Source organism: Python bivittatus, unplaced genomic scaffold, assembly GCF_059951505.1.
Source record: "Python bivittatus isolate LINGU-HERP-01145 unplaced genomic scaffold, Pbiv_v1 ctg000210_np1212, whole genome shotgun sequence".
In the NCBI taxonomy this organism is placed as follows: Eukaryota; Metazoa; Chordata; class Lepidosauria; order Squamata; family Pythonidae; genus Python; species Python bivittatus.
The window spans coordinates 10,150,563-10,171,178 of record NW_028277053.1 but is presented as its reverse complement, the minus strand read 5'-3'; the positions used below and the strand labels follow the sequence as shown (position 1 = coordinate 10,171,178).

Here is a 20,616-nt window from a genome sequence, read left to right as displayed (position 1 = left end):
CTGCCTAACACAGAGCTCCAGAAGGCTCATCACCATGAACACCTGGAAACTTGCAAACTGTAATTCTTCAGAGCTCTACATAATGTATTACCTTCTGCTCTTCTCTGTGGCAGATATAATTAAACATGAAAGATTACATCCATGTGATTCTGGAGAAATAGAAAGAGTCAACCATGTCCTCCTTTACTGTAATTACTATAGATTTCTCCAAAAGTACCATATAACACCAGTCCTCCAACGATTCCCAGGCAAAACAGATGAGTTGATAATTTATAACAAGGAGAGTTGTCACCTATTGGTGGGAAGCAGTGAAGACAGTGTCAGCTGACCCCCTCAAATAAATTTAGTTTTATTCTGTAATTTATACTTTAAATTTTAATTTTCCAATCCATGATCATAATAAAAGATCTTGATGTTTTGATTGTACCCCTAAACTGCTATTGGGGGGGCATGTTACCCACAATGGGAAGGCAATGTAAATCATGAGATTAGTAGACCTGTCCTTGAAACATTTAACCAATCTTCTCTCAAAATGTCTTAGTGGCCTTGTGGCAGTGAATCCCACAGGTTAGCAATGTTATTGCATGCCCCCCCCCATTATATATACATACATACATATATATATTTAAAGAAAATTTTAACAAGATAAAAGCAATACAAATGTAGAAAAGAAACAAAGAAAACAAAAAAGAATAGTGAACAAGTGAGAAGGAAAATAGAACTAGAATTAGAACTAGAATTGGAACTAGAATTAGAATTAGAACTAGAATTAGAACAAGGAAGGAAGGAAGGAAGGAAGGAAGGAAGGAAGGAAGGAAGGAAGGAAGGAAGGAAGGAAGGAAGGAAGGAAGGAAGGAGAAAGTTTATAAAGAAGCAGCTTCTGATCTTTTTGACAATGGTTATAAAAGCATTTATATTTTCCCCTCTCTCTTTAAGGTTACATCATAATTTCCTTCTTTCCATAATCTACCCTAATCATCAAACCCATGAATCACAAATTCATTTTTTTTTTTTGCAAAAAGTCCATAAGGGGTTTCCAGTCATTAATAAATGTAGTAGTTGATCTTTCTCTAAGCAAACAGGTTAATTTTGCCATCTCTGCTAGTTCCATCATCTTCACCACCATTCCTCCATTCTGGGTATATCAGAATCTTTCCACTTCTGTGCATGTATTAGTCTCGCGGCAGTGATCATATATACAAATAGTCTTCCGTGGCTCTTTTCTAATTGTCTGTCCATTAATCCCAACAAGAAAAGTTCTGGTCTCAGTTGAATCTCAGTCTTTAAAATTCTTTATATCAGTGTACAACCCAACATTTTCTGGCTTTTTAATGATGTTATTGCTAATAGAAGAGAATGTTATTGCTGTTTAAAGAAGGGCTGACTATTTCTGTGGACAAAAAGGCTCCAGGGATAAAGCCTTTGTTTTACATGCAAAGCACTTTTAATCACTGACTTGGCATAGTCTATTGTGTTCTGCTTTTAGAAAGTGGGACTCTTTTCCTGCCCTCGAAGTTCTCAAATTTAATGAAGAGGGTATTGCCAGTCAATCAAAATTTTATTAGTTTTTGACCATCCACAGGAATGTTACCATAGTCATAGAAAATAAACATACAAATTAGGCTATAAAAATACTGACTAAAAAGAAAACCATCACAAACTATCCAATACATTCTTAAAATGGTGTGTCTTCTTGTGGAATAGGTCACTGAGCAACATAGCACACATGGAGGAAAAATGGGCAAGGATGTTCTAACAATGCAGGTTATGGGCAGAAATTAAAATCACAGCCTACTTTGTGGTTTTGCCCAGTTTCCTGCCAATGCCTCACAATTTTAATGACTTTTAAACACCTCCCCCACTTTCTAAAGCCCAAGTGGTTCACTTTCTTGTTTCCGTTGGGATAGGTTTGACTGGAGTGACTCCTAGTATGTTTTGAAGTGACTGTGAACTCACAAGCACCATTAGTCAAAGGCCCTGTAGTAGTGTAATACAACACATTCAACATTCAGTTGAAAGGCACTTGAAGAATAGTAGGATCGGTACCAACTTTAGTGAGATGTGCAGAAGTGTGCAGTGAAGGCACCAAGGCCAGCTCTCGCTCAATAAACTGATCAGAAGTCATTACTCTACTCAGAGATCTGCAAAGAGAAGAATAGTACTTATAATACTTTCTTGGCCATGTCTTTCCTAACTGCGATAAAAAAAAAAAACTTAGCCCATTTTTATCTTTTTAACTCTTTCTGGCCACCTCGCAGAGCAAGATACCGCCTCTGCTGGAAAATGTAGTTATTGTTTATGAAATGTTCAGAAACTGTTGAAGAAACGTGGAATGTGGTTGAAATCATAGATATCTTTACATTGTTGAATTTTCAGCCCTTCCCTAAATGTTCTAAGTCCAAATTCTCCATAAAAGAAGCAATTCTCACTTAAAGTACCAAGCCTATTTTGGCCTTTGAAATTTTCCAGCATTGCTGTACAATATAGACCAGTGTTTCTCAAACCTCGGCAACTTTAAGAGGTGTGGACTTCGACTCCCAGGATTCTGTAGCCAGCATGCTAGCTGGGGAATTCTGGGAGTTGAAGTCCACACCTCTCAAAGTTGCCGAGGTTGAGAAGCACTGCTATAGACTGAATACAGAGAAGGCAACGTTTATTGGAACCCAAGAAAGGGACTTCTTTGTTTAGCTGTGAAAATAATGAAGATGTAAGCAATATGCAATTTTTTTTTTTGCTTCAGACATTGCACTACATTCAAGATTTGTTTCCACTTCTTTTCAAAAAACATCCTGAATGTTAATTTACATGCTAAAAATTCACAATAAAAAGTACAGTAGTAAGCTCCAAAATGCAGCTGTATCTGATGAGCTGTGTCCCACTTTAACAGTTTAGACTTATTTGGGGTAGACTGTTTTAAGTGCAAAATGAGGCATTTCAAGCTTGAAACTATTCACATTCAAAGCATTCTAAAGGTTTCTGTCCAAATGTTTAGAGGGTTCCAGGTTTATTTCTGCTTTTGTTATCCTATGCTCTCTTATTTCAAACAATATTTTAGCTTTCTATTGGTTAGCAACATGGGCTGAATTACTGTAAATGCTTATGGCAGTAGGTATTAAACTTTCTTCTTTTTAAAAATTTGTCACAAATCTCAACTCATCTAGGGTTTGAGAAGGGAACCTTTTCCATGCTAAGTGTCCTATGAAATACCTCAGTAAATGAAGAGACACATAAAAGATTACCCATGGCCAATGCCACCAATTGCCTTGTAGCAAGGATCCCAGCGTTTTTTTTAAGCATAATTTTTATTTTACTGTTGGATGCTCATAGCGTGGTTTTCACAGCTATTTATTGGTGAAATGATTACCCAAAGTAACGCCATGTGAGATAATGAATATGTGGTGATGTCTCATTAGCCATGCTGCTAGCTTCTTCGCAGCACATCTATCGCTGATGGTATTTGGAAACTATCCTTGTAATTCAAATCAATCCTTGAGGTGAATTCTGAAAGGTGGGACTATATTTAATTATAGTTCAAGTTTTTAAAATGGCGGTTTGTGGAAGTTAATAGAACTGCATTGAACACGCTACAGGGAAATTTCTCATTGCTCTGTCTTTAAATGGCCCTGTCATAACACGCATTGTATTAACTACAGAAGAAAGCAAACTTCATCTAGGACAATGAGACAATTACAGACAGTTTGAATGTTATCAACTAAAATCCAATTTAATGTTTCTGTTTTTCAAAAGCTAAATGGACAATTTAGGCAATATAAACTTTATTGGGTGCTGATGTTTTTGTTCTGATGCCTTTGAGTCAGAGAGGGGGACTGGCCCGAGGTCGCCCAGCTGGCTTCATGCCTAAGGTGGGACTAGAACCCAGTCTCTTGGTTTCTAGCCTGGTGCCTTAACCACTACTCCAAACTGGCTCTTATGCTGATATATTACAACTTTAAAACCAGAGCAGAAAGGGGGCAGGGAATATTGCTTTATCTCAAAGTCTAATCTGAGCAGATAAACACCTACTGCATACTTCTGTTCTCTGGTAAAAATTTTCCATCACGGGAATGAGAATAAAGCAACAATAAAGATAAAACTCAAATCACTTGCAGAATGTGTCCATTATTTGCAGGTTAAGATACAGAAAACTGATTTCTAAGGCTTTTCTTTTGTATATTTTTTCTTTCAGCATAGTGAAGGTCGCTAGTGATACAGATTTTTAGTATCACATGAAACTGCCCGCTGCTCATTCAGAAGTCCAAGGACAGGACAACGGCGATGGCATTATTTCTTTTTTGCTGGTCTATCACATTCACTCCGAAGTTGGGATGGGCTCTGGTTTTAATATTAGGGGGTTGCATTTCCTTCCTTGTCACCTACAGTTGGCTTTCCTACCTCTCCTCTCCAACGTGACCACAGTTCTGTAACTAAGGTGGGCAAGGGGAAAAGCACCTCTTATTAATAAACCACTGGGAAGAAAGTCAGGGCAGGACTCGCTCACCTGATGTGGCCAAGGCGGCTCATACACCTTGTTTCAATCTAACGAAAAACAAGTGTTCTGCAGGTTATGGTAAAAAAAAGTCAAAATGGCAGCCATGATGGTGTGATCAAAAGCTCCACCCATATTTTACATGCATATTGACACACTTAAAAAATAGACAGAGCTTCAGTCGCACTGTTGTGGCTGCTACCTTGACTTTTTTTGACCACACCCTATGGACATGCCTGACGTAGACTGTGAATAAAACAGTGTTAATATGATTTTTATTCACACTTACAGTAAGTAAAAATGAATCCCTGAAGAATAACATTGCAAGATCATAATATCACAAGGCCTAACTGAGTTTTAGTTTTCATCAAACAATTAATTTAAATTTATACAAATTCTTTGGATGCAATGTACAATCTGAGGAGTTTCAGCAAGGATCCCAATATGGGCAATAGTCACCCATGTGTGGGTAAAAAAAAAAAAAATCAGTTGTCTTTACAAGTGATCGCTGTAGATTCCCAAACATCCTCATCAACAGCAGGAGATGCAGAGACTTCCTTGCTTTCAAATAGTTCATTTGGTTTTGTTTTGTTCTGGTCAAAGTTGAGAGAGTTGATTACTTTGCAAGGCTTGTCTGTCGCTGACTCTTTTGCATGCCAAGGAGTTGGCTCGCTGTCCAACAGAGTGCTTGAATTAGTTTCTAAATGGGGTCCAAGGCCATTATTTTGGAGAATATAGCGGATACACTGTAGAATCACGTTCCTTTCATGTCGTATGTCCTTTGCTAGAAGCTAAGAAAAGGAAGAAAAGATACATGGTATATGGCCACCAGTCTCCAAAGAGCTACGTTAAAAGAATTATGCAGAGTATTACAAACAAGCATGGTCAGCAAATGCATTTCCAACCCAGAGCAGGGTTTGAATTTATTTTATCTTTTAAGCACAGCCAGAGATGGAAAGAAATCATCCAATACAGTCTCATGTTGGATATTCACTTTGGTCTGGCCTTGACCCCCAAATTTAGTGCAAGATTCTGCTACGAATTGGGCCAGAGAGAGAGGATGCGCTGCAAACCTGGGTATAATTCACGCGCCACACAACTGGGACTTGCGTTAAAAAAGGGTCATGGTATAAATGTGGAGTTCAAGAACCATCCTATTGTGACAGTATCTTGTCAAGCAAGACATCCAAAGACATGTGGCATATGTAGTTGCAATGCAGCCTTTTAGGCCACAAAATATGCTGAACTGCCTGTAACGTTCAGAATATACACACATAGGCCCTTGTTCTGCACAAAGAGTATGTAGCAGGGCAGTAGTTCTATGACATTATGTACCATAATTTTTCTATTACTCCTGAACATTCTCACTGGTCAATCCTGTTTTCTTGTGTTAAGGACAGCGCTGAAGAAATTTTTCATGAATTTTAGCAGCTGTTTTTCCTTGTAATGTATTGTTCCTGTTATGCTTATAACCTGAGTCAAGGCCATCTGTTGGAAAGAGGTTTGCTGAACAGGCATGGTAAAGCAACATAGCCACCAGCCCTGCAGCCAGAAAAAGGTGCAGAATGTCAACAGATATTTCGAGTTTATCTGGTTTCCGCAGAGCAGACTTTTGAATTCTACAGCTGAGCTTATATATCATGCTTAGCAATGGTTTGCTGAATAAACACAACGCACTCAGCCAAAACCCAACAATCCGCATTAATATATTGATAAGCCCAATCTGTTTTTGCAGTATTTAACCTGAGGAAAGAATCTGGGGGTAAAGACTGCCTAAATCAACATTCCCATAAAAGATACCTTGTTGCAATTTCATCTTATTCTGGTATATTGGAATGATGACTAAAGTAAGATCTATGCATTTCAGTAGGTCTGTTCAAAAAAAAAAAAAAAAATCTTCACCAGCAGTGCAGTAAAATCTTCTAGAGAACTCTTGGAATCAACAACCCTAAGCTGAAGGGAACAAATTTCTACTTAAAGTGATAACATTCATAGGTACCAACTAAAAAAATACTGAAAATAAAAGGCCTCTTACCATTTCTAGCAAAGTTGGGTGGTGGTTTCGCAGTGCAGGAAGTGATTTCTTCTGCCTTTTCAGATTTCTTGTGCTCCTTGTATGTGATTTTGCTCTTCCCGGTGTTGCCCCTTTATATGGGTAACAGAGAGCTTCTTGATGATCCTCCTGTTCACAGCTTTGAGAGTTGTTTGAAGACTGAGGGGTATTTCTGGGAATGGCCTCATTTTCAGCTACTGTTTTTGCTACAGGAGTGATGGCCTCTAATTTAAAAAACAAATGATTAAGCAATGCAAGGACTCAAATTTTAAAAAAAAACAGCTATGAAAAGATACTGAGTTATGAGCATTGTAGTGCATATTTTACTTGTACTGGATGAACCAAGATACCATTTTTATAGTTAACACAGCCTATCACAAAAATAAAGTTCAATTTACTCACATTTTTTAGAAATAGCAGGAGTCAATGATATCCATGCACCCTATTTTTACCAACTCTATATTTAACACAGGTTTTGTTATGGGTTTAAAGTCACATAGCTGAAGGTAATCTACAAACATATGAGACACAGTTTCTCCATCTAGATTTATTTATGGTCAGATAACTTTTTGATACCGTACTGATTAATAAAGAACTGATTTAGGATCATGGCATAGAATCTAAGTTCCTCCCATCTGCTTTTTGTTTTTTTTAAATCACCACATGGATGATAGGAGTCGATATTCTCTACAAATCTGTCTAATCTTCATTTAAACTAGCTAAACAAATGCTACTCACTTTGTCACAGTAAATTCCCCAAGTCAATCATGCACAGTATGAAAAGACACTTTGTCCTGAATCTGTCATTTCACAGATCAGTTATTATAATGGTGTATAATCCACATCACGTGCATCTGCATCTACAATGAACAATGAGGTGAAAAGTGCTCCAATATTTTTTTAAGATGGGGGGACTAAAGCACATGGTTTTTACAGTTTAGATGTTTTATAATTTAGAAGTTCATTACAGTTTGGCAACAGTTCCTTTTAGGAACTGTGATTGCATAAGGTGATTATTTATTATGCATATAAAAAAGGAGAACTAGTGTTAATATGAACAATCACGTCATGTGCTTGCAGATAAAATTAATTATTTGGAAAAGAAACATTGGGAAAACCTTTCAGTAAACCTAAAGGCACTTCAAAATATGTGCAATGTTGTATTATTTCAGCAATACCATCAAAACTTCCATCTAAATTGACAGGCTGCTCTAAGAGAATAGTAGGTACTCAGATGCTAATTCACAAGTACAAACATGCCAATTAGTGCCATTAGCTACGAAGCTACACGTCTTGAATTGTTGCCTGTCAACACGTTCATTCTGCAACTCCATGAGTTAGTGATGGCTTGGTATGAAGATAACCCCAACCCTAAAAAGTATACCACAGTTCTATCATGCTATGCTCTTTTCTCTATTACCCTATTAAATATTGTGCAAAATGGGCTGTTCTATCAGCATTTCTTTCCCCCGGGTTAATTCCCCCAACCGAAAATAGGCCTTTGGAGGGCAAAGGAAAACATTTGGAACAGTGACCCCTAGTAGTGTGCAAAGGGAAGCCATTTTCTGTTCTAGAAGACTGACTTCTGCAAACAGGTGATCCATCTGCTCCGCAGAACGTTTGGGCTGGGCCAAAAAATAAAGAGGAACGCTCTTTGATCAGAATACCCCATGGTCTTATTTATTTTGCCCATCTTTTTTATTTCTCCTGCTTCCATAAACATCCAACTTACCGTCCTGTTCACTCTCGCTTTCAGACAAGCTGCCGTAGTTGACAACCAGGGAGCTCAGGGCCGGGGTCACCTGGTTTGGAACAATACTAGTTCCCAGAGCTTGATCTCTGGAAGTTCCTGCCTCTTTGTCTGATTCTGGGAAGAGACAGACATTATTTATGGACTGTTTTATTGACATGACTGATAAGCTGATGAAGGTGACACTCTGGCAGGACTGATAAAGACAAACAAAAGTTGGCCAAAAATAAAGAATGGACAAATAAAACTGAGGGGCATCATAGTAGAGACAACCGGACAAGTCTCTGGGGTTTCTCTGGAAAGACTCAAGTGCTGGATGTGCTGTGGGAAAAACATCCACTTCGACTGGGAACAAAGTGTTTGGAGATAGATAGGGCAAAGTATCTTTTATGGGCATACACGGCTAGTGATCACTGGGCTCCTCGCCAAAGGAACGCAGAAAAGCCACGAGATCCACAAAGTTACATACCCTCTGGAAATAATACACAGGCTTATAAAAGTGGTGCAAACTATGACATGACCTTTACTGCAGGAATGCAGGATCTGATAACAACATGGGGTGACCTTACTGTGGGCTGACCTGGCAGCTTTGCATGCTGCTCTTCTAAAGAGACTCCAAGCCCGCCCTTTCTACCGATACTAGCACCTTCTGACATAAGCAGTGTCCCTTACTGTACTTATATACTGACTCCCTTCACACCATGGAAAAAGACAACAACCCGGTTTTTGTTATGTCTCCTTCCCTTCCAGCATCATTTGGGCAGCTTCAGTTTGCCTGCTCTAATAAGTACTTCAGAATCATATACTGCATATAAACATATTATTTGTCCCACACAGACCTCACAAGAGGGAAGACCTAGTAAGAAGACTCTACAGCCCTCGTCTGTCAGTCTGACCACCTTTATGGGTGAACATATAAGGAAGTGGTCCAGTGATAATTTCAGAAACTGGTATGAGGGAAACCAAACAACCTCACCAACGTTTATCTGCTTAGAGATACCAGTTCATATAAGGGTGAGAGGGTTTTCTGAACCCTCTAATTCTATCTGAATTTATTCTGATATATGACTACTGTCCCAAAGCTTCTTTCCTAGTGAACTAGTGAACAAATGAACCCACTTAAGAAAACAGATGTGTAAATGAAACTGACTTAACTCTGGCACCAACAGCACCTGGATGGACCAAGGACTCTACTGAGACCAGCCTTGAAGAAAGAAACTGAGGACTGGGGTCACAGGGGGAGTTTCATTTTTCCTTCCACTACAGCAATCCTTTTTTCCCAGCAGCTCTTGGCCTTTTAGCTAAATAATTTGTTCATTTGTCACGCCCAAGAGCTTGGCTCCACCCCTATAACTCTTATCCCAATTTTTGTGCAGAGATGTCACTATTGTAGGTCAGTGGCCGTTAGGAATGGACAAAACCTTTTGTTCTGGAGACAGATTGTAAAAAGAGCTTCTTCCTCCAGACTCTGATCTGGCTATTCCAAAAGTAAACCCAAAACAGGAAACAGTCTGTACCCAATCTGGCTCTCACAGTACGCTCTGTAGCAACAGCTATATTTTCCACAATGTTCTTGGGAGTGACCACGCTTTATGAAGTATATAATTCCTGGAATTACAGGTGGCTCTGACTTTCTTTGCTTTTAGGAAGCAAGTTAAATTATTGTAGCAAGCTACTGGACTGTAGTTTTGTTTGGGCGACCATCATAGCTGAACATCATTAATTTTTAATTGTCTTGTATTTTGAACTATTGTGAGCTGCTCAGAGTCCACAAAGAATTTATTTATTTATTTATTAAACACATTTATATGGCTGTCCATCTCACTGAACATGATTCTGGGCAGTGTACAACCAACAATTAAAACAATGTCACAACTATTAAACACACTTTAAAAAATAAATACAAACAAGATTGCGGGAGAACATCCATCTAAATACATTACAACCATCACACAGCCCCAACTGGGGTTGCTTATAAATATTGTTAAATAAATTATTAAATAAATAAAACCTTATTCCTATTAGTTTATTTAATATCTTCCTTTTAGATTTCCTTAACTGTAGCTGTGAAATTCTCTTCTTCAGGACAATCAGCAGGATTCACCTGCCTTATTTAAGCTGTCAAACAGCTCTCCTAATTTATCAAACCAGATATTCTTACCTTAAGCCAAACAAGCTTTCTTACAGTGGTGGTTTAGTTTACTCACAGTCTCCCTCTAAAACATAGTCTCAGTTAACCAACACCAAGAGCTATTTTACTCTCTCTTAGATTTTGAAGAATTCATTCAGATGGATTAGTTCTTTCTCCTTCAGGTGAATTTCTCTTAAATTCTGAGTCTAACCTTCTAAAGGCAGCTTCTCCCCAGTTGGCTGCTCAAAGCAACACATTGCAATGTTTGAAAAAATTAAAAGACATAAAAATTAATTGCACAAGGTTTATTTTATAACTGAAATAAAACACAATTTCCTCCATCATTGCTTAACTAACTATAAACAAAAACAAAAGAAGTATCTTACCAGGATCACTACTGGCCAGAACGCTAAGGGGGTCTCTATCTGTTATAGAGTCTTGTGTGTCTCCAGAAGGTTCTCTTCTAATCTTCTCCTCAGCTCCATGGTTGTTGGGACCAGTCACAGTTGAACCATTTAGTGGGAAATCTTTGTCATTAGAAACTTCCCTAGATTTATTATAGCACCAATTTGTTCTTCTCTGTGTGTTTCCTTGTTGTCTAGAAACTTCATATTGAGGTTTCCACATTCCCTTCATCTTGCTGAAAGAGAAAACATTTGTTCCAGACCACTTCTAGATTAACTGTGAGCTGGACAAATACCATCTCACAGATCCCCAAATCCCTGAGCTTTTACAAGACCCTTCAAATCATTCATGCCTCTAGCCAAGAATCAAGAGTTTGAGAAACATTGCCCAGGAGAACATTGACAGATTCCTCTCCTTTCAGGTTACAAGCTACACTGTGTCCCTTGTAATAATTGCCAGATATTCTGAAGATGTCTAGTTTACAGTTCTTCTGTAGCTACACAGGTAAAGCTATCTGTACTAATGCTGATGGTAATCCCACGCTGGTCGAACAGGCTAGCTTGGATTCTACTAGCCTAGAAAATAGAACAAAGGAGGCCAAAATAATCAGAAATGAAGTAAGCTTAGGCTGGGTTAATATCTGGGTGGAAATCTGGAAATCTCAAAACTGCTCTGAGTGTATAGTAACAGTTAATATAGTAATCTGTGTTCACCACAAACCCTTCCAGGACTTCACTGACTTTAAATCCTCCCCGCTAGACATCAGGTGGGAGAAGGTAGAAGTCTAGCCCTCATTAAAAACCCAGTTAGCTTCTATGTCCCAGAATGGAGGGTGGGCTACTATTCTCCTCTAGCCAACTTCTGGCAGGAGAGTAGCGCACATGAATCCTTAAAAGGGGAAGACGTGGATCTGAAGAGGAGGTATGTTTTAAAGGGGTCCACCTGCACCCATCCTGAGAACTGCTACACCCCCATGGCAGCCATTTTAAGATGGTGCCTCCAACATTTCCTAAGAATTCAAAATAGGCCATAAGTTCAAAAAGATTAATACAGTTAATTTAAAAAAAAAAAGTGGGAGGGGGGAACAGACTGGCTGGTTACATTCAGAATTTACTAAGAAGGAAGAGCAAAGAGATTACAATAAACCTTACCCAAATTGCAATGTGGTCAGCACTTCTCCCCGACATTCCTTTTCCATCTTTAATGCTTTCTTCTTTTCAATATTTGCCAAAGTAGGGAAATTTCTAGAGTAATATGCAGAGGAGGCTTAATGATCAATCCATTTACGACAATAAAGTGCTCAGTAAGTTTAACCTTCAGCCTCACAATCAATCAAATCACTACATTCATTCATTTCTGTAACTGATCACAACCCTGAGTCAGTTTTCCTCTATTAATGGCCCCAGAAAAAAAAAAATGCAAATTTGCAGGCAGAGAGAAAGAATAAATAAAAGTTTTTTGGGGGGAAACCCCCTCTTCTTCTGCCATTAATAGACTGGCATTTGTATCTCCACAAACTAACACCTACTCACTTTTTTCTTTCTTCTCTCCATCTAGCAATTTCATCTGGTGTGTCTAATTTGATTCGCTTGGCACCAGGAGAATGCATCTAAGAAGGAAGAAAAAAACACATCTCAAAGCATTATGAAACATGCACCTCTTTTAAAATTAATTGTAAAAAATGCTGTGCAAGATAAGATTGGAAAAAATGACCACAACTGCTACTTGTTTCCACTATATTTCCCTCTTACACAGTGTTACAATTTGCAGGTACTGTATCTCTTATGAAGCCTTGCTAAGTAGGTAAAATTCTTTGGACAGAAGACTACTTAAGAATCCCATATCTGGAATCTTGAGCGGTGTGGAAAAGGTGAGATAGGTGTATCACTTGAGAATAGAGCGCATAAGACACACACCTGTCAATGTCTGTACTAAACAGGTATGGTATGACAGGAAGCCAGAGAGAGTATTTCCTGGAATATTGGCTCAAAATTGTGGGGTGGGAAAAAGAAGCGGTTAAGAACAAAACCAGAAAAGCAATATTTATCAAACTGAAATGTTTCATCTGCTAGCTGAAGAACAACTCTCTTAAGGTTCAAGAGTCACAAGAAGGAGCAAGAGACCCTAACATTCTGGAATAAATCTCACCCAAAGGTGAAAGGATCCAAAGGATCAATGGGTTAAATTATCATTAAGAGTTCAATATACACTCCTTTTGTTTATTAATATTAACACATGCTTGTGTTTTAAATATTTCATGTTCAAAAAGTTCTCATAGCCCTTATTATTGTCTCCTCTTCGTCAGTGATAGAGTTCTGGAATTTCTGGCATAACTTAAAGTACAGAAGCACAGGAAATGAGAAAGACTCTACAGATTTGTGGATATTATCAAAGATGAGAGCACTAAATCAGAACTCAGACTGTTTTGACAGAATATTTTCCTCCTTACTTTTTTTTTACCTCTAAGATTCAAGGCAATTTTCATTGGTTGCATTGTTGAAGGGGTTTTTTAAAAGCAGTGACACACCAAGCAATATGCCATAAGCATCAATGCTTGACCCCCACCATTTCACAATACCCGAAGCTCATTCTGCAGCTTTCAAAGCAGTTACATAAAGGTGTTCTGCTGTTTATTCACTGTAACTGTTTACCAGTCACAGATACTTCGGACAAATTCCAAAAACAAGATGTCTAAGATAGGAAAAGGAGAAGACCACATTACAATCCTTGGAAAAGCGTTATCAGGCTGAAACAGGGGAATACGTACATTTTTCCAATGGATCTGAACCAATTTCTCATGTGCTCTAAAGTTGCAGCCATCTTCTGTACACTGAAAGAATAAAGACATCACCTTTAAAATCAGTTTAGCAAGCTAAAAATGTAGCAGTACAATATGTTGAAATTACAGTGATTTCCTTTCCTTCCTTTACTTTTTCTGCATCCACACCACTAGTCTTTCTCCTCTTATTTCAAAATGGACCTATTCTCTAATTCCAGGGGAGTTTGCTGCTTATTCCCAGCTTAACAGAGTGATCTGTGACAAGACTTATTCCAAATCCCGACATCTAAAACTGCCTTAAATTTTAATTTTCAAAAGAAATTCTGTAGGCGCAGGTCATTTGAGTAATCTCATATCTTTTCAGTGGGAACAGATGTAGCAGTGGTCAGAAAAAGAAATTCGCAACAGACAAACTGTATTCTTTCTTTAGTTTGCAAAAGATTAAATATACTGTCCTTTTACTTCCCACACATCACTCCAGGAAGCACATAACTGGCTTCCAGCAGTATAGTAAGTAGATAAGAGTTTTGTAGCCAAAGATACAACTTCAAACACTCTTTAATGCCATATAATAATCAACAAAGTACTAAAACAATAAGATAATGTCAAGGAAATCAGCCAAGTGTCACACACTTTAAATAATTTGTTAAAACATCCTTTTTATTTGCTACTTAATCTGAGCTACTTAAATCAATACTCACATCCAGAAGCAGGAACAACACAAAAGAGCTAAAGGACTTCACTCATAACAGTCTATCCTTTCCCTCAGAACTAAGTATTTCTTAGTGAATAAAGTACATAACGTTGCCCGAGGCTCAATTATTAAATCAGTTTGGCTGCTGCCATTTCATGGTCAAAACTCCACACCACTGTGGGATGACTTCAATTTGCTTCATGTTTCAGACAGCTGGGTTACATCTTTTAAATTCTAATTATGAGAAAAGCTGGTCAAGGAAGCCGAGCAACATCCCTCTGAAAAGCTGGAAGGCTTTACATCGGGGAATGCCATACTGCAGCAACTGAATGAGACAGTCCTTTAACTCTTGGTTCATCCTGTGTTGTAATGTGGTTTGTTTGTGTTTGGCTTAATCTGATGGGTGAACCTCCATCAGCATACATACATTTAGCATGATATGTGAACCAGGCCACTGTGACTTGTTTAGCAAACCACAGCTACCAAATCAAAATTTTCATACAGCCGAAGGCCCACAAGAAAAACAAAGACAAACCAGCCAACAAGGGAGAATGTAGTCTTCAAGATGCATTATCTGCCACATTCTTGAAGATGAATTACAAAACTTGGTGATAAGTGACCTGAAAGTTCTTGTCAGCTAAGAGGAAGGCTATATAACAATCATCCGGCTGCCCTGGCATTTTTGCTAAAGAAGTAAAGGTTAAATTTTGATGTAAAGCCAAATAAAATCAACAGTGTAGAAGAACATATGTGACCATTTCGACCTCTTCCATTCCACAAGGGCACCGGTGGCAAGTTACAGGAGTTTTGGGATACTTGTCTTGCAGCAGAGGAAAAAGAAGTGTGTTGCCAGGTGCCCTTGTAAAGACCCATCAGTATTTGGAACAGGTCAGCATGTAAAGGTAAGATGCCATGATTCTCCAATCAAACATTGCCAGAATTCTACAGAAACTAAATAACTGTCTGAGGTTAGCTGGGACACAGAATGTCATTTCTGGATAAGGGGCTTCTTCCAGCCGGACTGAAAATTATCACCTAAGGTGGGGCAAGCCACAGTTAAAAATCCTGGCTTGCAGTGCTTATGTATGAAACAAGCTTATGTTTCAAGCTTACATGCCAGCTTTGAAAGGTCAGACTCCATGATTATTCAGCTCAATAAATTGTGCAACTAATGTTGCCCACCACTATTACAACACACCTGCTTGTGCTGAGAGGTATGTTCTTCATATTTCTCCTTGTTTTTAAAGCCACGATCACACGTATCACAATAATGAGTAAAAACAGGTTCCTTTCTCTTCTTGTTCTATAAAAGAGAAAGGAGACATTAAGGATGAGTTGTGTAACTAGAACTATTCCAAGGGCCTCACAATGAATTCAAAATAACAGGCCATTTCTGGCACAAGATACCTGCCCAAAGGACAGCTTGTACTGGTGCTGAACAAATGTTACCAGCCATTTTACACAGCCCTTAAATTTAATCTTAGGAAGGTGCCATTCAGGCGTCATGACAAACCATAGTTTATTCCAAGAATGAATAATTTCAGGAGCCCTTTGAAAGCAATCAGATCAAACCTCTGCAAAAGTTACTGGATTCTCCCTAGCGATACATTTGTCAGGAAAAAAAAAAGCAAAGAAAGGGGACCTCCCAACTTCTGATTTCAGCCTCACCCTCTGTCCATATGGCTCCTGACAGGGCATGTGCGTAAAAAAAAAAGAAAGATCCCTGGTGCTCAGTTATGGATGAAATGAGACACAGGACCACCCCCCGCCGCCCTCCTTGTATCTCCAGCGCAGTGATAAGAGAGACTAGAACTTTTGCTTCCCTCTTTGCTTTGCTTGCTAAAATAATAGAAGTACCCCCAATCTGGACCATGTTAGGGAAACAAAACAACTTCAAATTATGACCCATGGAACTAGCTTGCTTCAAAGAAGCCACTGTTAAAGGGAAAGGGTGTGCATGATGAATGGTGACTTATCAAAACAACCACAAATAGCTTAGTCCTAGATACACAAACAGAATGTGGCTCACTTATACTTCTACAATTATTCACTCCCACCTCTGCAGCTAGGAGGAGAAATAAAGCAGGGTTTGGTTTCACTTTAATAAACTCTTGGTGTTACACGTGAAGCAAGAATCATGGCTGAAAAGGAATTCTGCTATTGGGTTGTTCAGGAATCGGTTGTCTTTCTCTGTAATATTTAGTACTTTGTGCTTTTCTGCTTATGTTTGTGGTTTAAAGTTGTAAGCCATCTTGAATATTCTTTTCCATCACAATGGTGGCACATTAATCAAGTACACCAATTAATTGATGAATGAATTCCTGGCTTACACCAATAACAAGCCAAACATCAGCTCCAGTGTATCCCTGCATCCTGATTGATTTCCTCTTGGGAGAGAAATCTGTTTCACAAAGGCTCCATACTTTCTGTGCAAGTAGAACTAAATGACAGCTTAGAATGATATGCTAATGTGGCTACTGAATCACAATTATTATTCCATTATTATTACTAATATCCCTCAGTTCCAGGGAAAGTAACCCAACAGTTACAAGAGCGCATCCTAGGTGAACCAGCAAAGTCAAGTTCTCTTTTTCATGACAAAAGAGCATTTACCATATATGTTCACAATGCTAGGAACTATAAAACTGAGATAAATACTATAAAATAGTACCAAATAGCTTACAGTCTACAGCAGGCTTACAAAAACGTGTGCATTCCTTTCGTTGAAATCAGAAATACAGTACTGTGCAAAAGTTTTAGGCAGGCATGAAAAAATGCTATAAAGTAAGAATGCTTTCAAAAATATATATTGTAATTGTTTATGTTGATCAATTTACAAAATGCAAAGTGAACGTACAGAAGAAAAATCTAAATCAAATCAATATTTGGTGTGACTACCCTTTGGCTTCAAACCAGCACCAATTCTTACACTGGCATACTTTGTATACTTGAACAAAGTCAGGGATCTTGTAGGATTAGAGTCAGGTGTATGATTAACCAATTATACCAAGCAGGTGCTAATGATCATCAATTTCATATGTAGGTTGAAACACAGTCATTAACTGAAACAGAAAAAGTCGTGTAGGAGGCTTAAAACTGGGTGAGGAACAGCCTCTGCTACTAAGGTGAGGTTGTGGAAGAGAGTTTCATGTCAGAGGTCATACACCATGGCAAGACACAAGGGAGTTCTACTGCATCAGCAAGGTCTCTCCCAGGCAAAAATTTCAAAGCAGACTGGGGTTTCAGGATGTGCTGTTCAAGCTCTTTTGAAGAAGCACAAAGAAACAGGCAATGTTGAGGACCGTAGACGCAGTGGTCGGCCAAGGAAACTTAATGCAGCAGATGGAAGACACATCATGCTTACTTCCCTTTGACATGAGATGTCCAGCAGTGCCATCAGCACAGAACTGGCGGAAACCAGTGGGACCCAGGTATACCCATCTACTGTCCAGAGAGGTCTGGCCAGAAGTGGTCTTCATGGAAGAATTGCGGCCAAAAAGCCATACCTCCGATGTGGAAACAAGGCTAAGTGACTCAACTATGCATGAAAACATAGGAACTGGGGTGCAGAAAAATGGCAGCAGGTGCTCTGGACTGGTGAGTCAAAATGTGAAATATATGGCTGTAGCAGGAGCCAGGTTGTTCACTGAAGGGCCGGAGAGCGGTATAATAATGAGTGTCTGCAGGCAACAGTGAAGCATGGTGGAGGTTCCTTGCAAGTTTGGGGCTGCATTTCTGCAAACAGAGTTGGAGATTTGGTTGGGATCAATGGCGTCCTCAATGCTGAGAAATACAAGCAGATATTTATCCATCATGCCATACCATCAGGGAGGCGTGTGATTGGCCGCAAATTTATTCTGCAGCAGGACAACGACCCCAAACATACAGCCAAAGTCATTAAGAACTATCTTCAGCGTAAAGAAGAACAAGGAGTCCTGGAAGTGATGGTTTGGCCCCCACAGAGCCCTGATCTCAACATCATCGAGTCTGTCTGTATGAAGAGACAGAAGGATTTGAGGCAGCCTACATCCACAGGAGATCTGTGGTTAGTTCTCCAAGATGTTTGGAATAACCTACCTGCCGAGTTCCTTCAAAAACTATGTGCAAGTGTACCTAGAAGAATTGATGCTGTTTTGAAGGCAAAGGGTGGTCACACCAAATACTGAATTGATTTGGGTTTTTCTTCTGTTTGCTCACTTTGCATTTTGTAAATTGATCAACATAAACAATTACAATATATATTTTTGAAAGCATTCTTACTTTACAGCATTTTTTCACACCTGCCCAAAACTTTTGCACAGTATTGTATAAATAAAAGCAGCTGCATACAATTTACTCTGAACTTGCAATTAAATACCTTCTGTTTTTGCTTCCTGCCTTGACAGGTTCCAACTTGTGGCATTCCAGTTTGTTTCACTTGCCAGTCTTCATCAAAATGACAATGTCTGCCTTCAATTAGAATTCAGATAGAATTAAGTGATATGAAGAAAATAAATAAATATAAACAAAATATAAATAAATATAAATGCGATTCTGTTTTAGAAAGGAAGCACCATAAACCATGACCATAAATTCAGGTCTCTCATAAAGGATATAGATAACCAACATCTGCAATTGGTAATCTTTTCAGAGGAAGAGATTAAAAACAAGGCTCTTGCATTGTTTCTCTAGAAGAGCACCGTTATACTCTTCTTCCCTTAATTTTGACCATGAAGCACTTATTACATCTGTCTGTGGAAGAAGATATGCAAAGCACAATCATTCCATGAGAATTCCCAAGGAAGAGCATGCATAACTTGGGATTGATATAGCAGGAAGCTCTCTCCTATGTTTGTGACAGAATGGATTTCTGAAAGCAAGGGCCTCCTTAAGATACCTTCTTCTCCTAATCTTTATGTCCAGCTGTTTTTATATCAAGTTGAGTGATCCTTCAGATAACCAGGCCCTAAGCTGTTTATGGCATTAAAGGTTAAAACATAATATCCTGAATTTGATGCACAAAACTCTTTGAATGTGTTTATATACAGAAGTCTGGCTAAACAAGTTACAGTCACTCGCTTTGTGATATTCACAATTTTAAGATGAAGTGTTGATAAATGAGGTGGAAGAATTTGATATATTTAAATGAAAAGTGATATAAAACAATGCCAATGTAATAATGTAAGTAAAACAATTGTAGATTATTGATGTGATGTGTATTACATATTTGAATCCTTTCATAAATAAAATGCTCCCTGGGTGCCTCAAAGGAGAAAGATTTAGCAAAGATTAAGTACTTTCCATGAAAGAGCTTCCAAAAACTATGAAAATACTCTGGACACTACTACTACAGCAACAAAAAGCCAATTTGATAAGAGAAGCCAGTAAGGGTTGGCACATGTAAAAAAGCTTTTAAAAAGATATTGGGAGAAAAGGAGAACTGAGGCAACCCTGAGTTCAGAAGAAAGTATTCACCCTTTACAGCTTTACACAGAAATGAAATTTGTGCTGATGCACCCTGTTTCATACTGTGAAGCTGGTTAAATCTGAAGTTTTCTATAGAGAGGCAGGAAGATGAACCCAACCCAGATCGAGGCAGAGTAGAAAGGGGGCTGCTGACCCTGGGGGGAAACAGGCAGGATCCCCATAACTAATCAACAGGGAGCTCGTGAAATGGCTATATTGCATGTAAGACCTGGAAGGCACCCTCCCCTGGTTTTATTTACATTTACGTTTTAATGGTTTTTAAAGTTGTTTCTAACTGTTCTGTTTTACTGTACGCCGGCCAGAGTCAGATTCGTGAGACAGGCGGCTATATCAATGAATCAGTCCGCTAAACACACCTTGAGGCCCTGCAATCCTAAGGCAACTCACTCAAGCGCCTATTATTACTATTATCATCATTATTATTATTATAATCATCACTACTATTATTATTAGCATCATTATCATTACGAGCTACATGTATATCCCGGCTTCCCTTGGCCGCCCTGAGAGGCAGGCTTCCCCTAATTACTCTCCGCAACAACAACCCCGTGAGGTAGGCCGGGGCGGGGGGGGAAACGGCTGGCCCAGGGACTTTCGGGGCTGAAGCGGGGCCTAAGGCTCCAAGAGGCGCCCGGTACCAGCAACAGACCTGGGCGTAGCGGCGGCGGCGAGCCCCAGTGCCAGGGCCCGGGGGGTCCCGGCGGCCAATGCCCAGCGGAGCCCCAGACTGGGGGGGTAGGCGGCGGCGGCGGCGGCGGCGGCGGATACCAGAGATCCATAGCTCTGCTGGGCCACACGTGCGACGACTAGGCGCGCGTCCCCCCGGCGATCACGTCACTTCCGCCCCAGACA

At 39.2% G+C, this 20,616-nt stretch overlaps 1 protein-coding gene across 2 annotated transcripts; it reads right to left on the bottom strand.

Moving 5' to 3' along the window:
• Window positions 1-4,739: 4,739 nt before the first annotated feature.
• NUFIP1 (nuclear FMR1 interacting protein 1) lies at window positions 4,740-20,602 on the bottom strand. Of its 2 annotated transcripts, none has more exons than XM_088139461.1 (10): window positions 20,414-20,602; window positions 18,656-18,747; window positions 15,497-15,601; window positions 13,593-13,655; window positions 12,358-12,434; window positions 11,977-12,069; window positions 10,807-11,060; window positions 8,272-8,406; window positions 6,522-6,763; window positions 4,740-5,277 (listed from the first exon to the last, which is right to left on the bottom strand). In XM_088139461.1, exons 1-10 carry the CDS (start codon window positions 20,541-20,543, stop codon window positions 4,972-4,974), a joined length of 1,497 nt encoding a protein of 498 aa, XP_087995587.1. In that variant the 5' UTR covers window positions 20,544-20,602; the 3' UTR covers window positions 4,740-4,971. The 2 variants fall into 2 exon arrangements, with proteins under 2 accessions (XP_087995587.1, XP_087995588.1); XM_088139462.1 differs by having other exon boundaries at window positions 18,656-18,743; window positions 20,414-20,542.
• Window positions 20,603-20,616: the final 14 nt, after the last annotated feature.

Coding starts and splice junctions, on each gene's coding strand:
- NUFIP1 (XM_088139461.1), bottom strand. CDS start 20,543: ATGGATCTCTGGTATCCGCCGCCGCCGCCGCCGCCGCCGCCTACCCCC. Junction 13,656..15,496: donor ATACCTCTCAGCACAAGCAG/GTGTGTTGTAAT, acceptor TTATTCTTTCAG/TGTACAGAAGATGGCTGCAA. Junction 8,407..10,806: donor TCTGGCCAGTAGTGATCCTG/GTAAGATACTTC, acceptor GTCTCTTCCCAG/AATCAGACAAAGAGGCAGGA.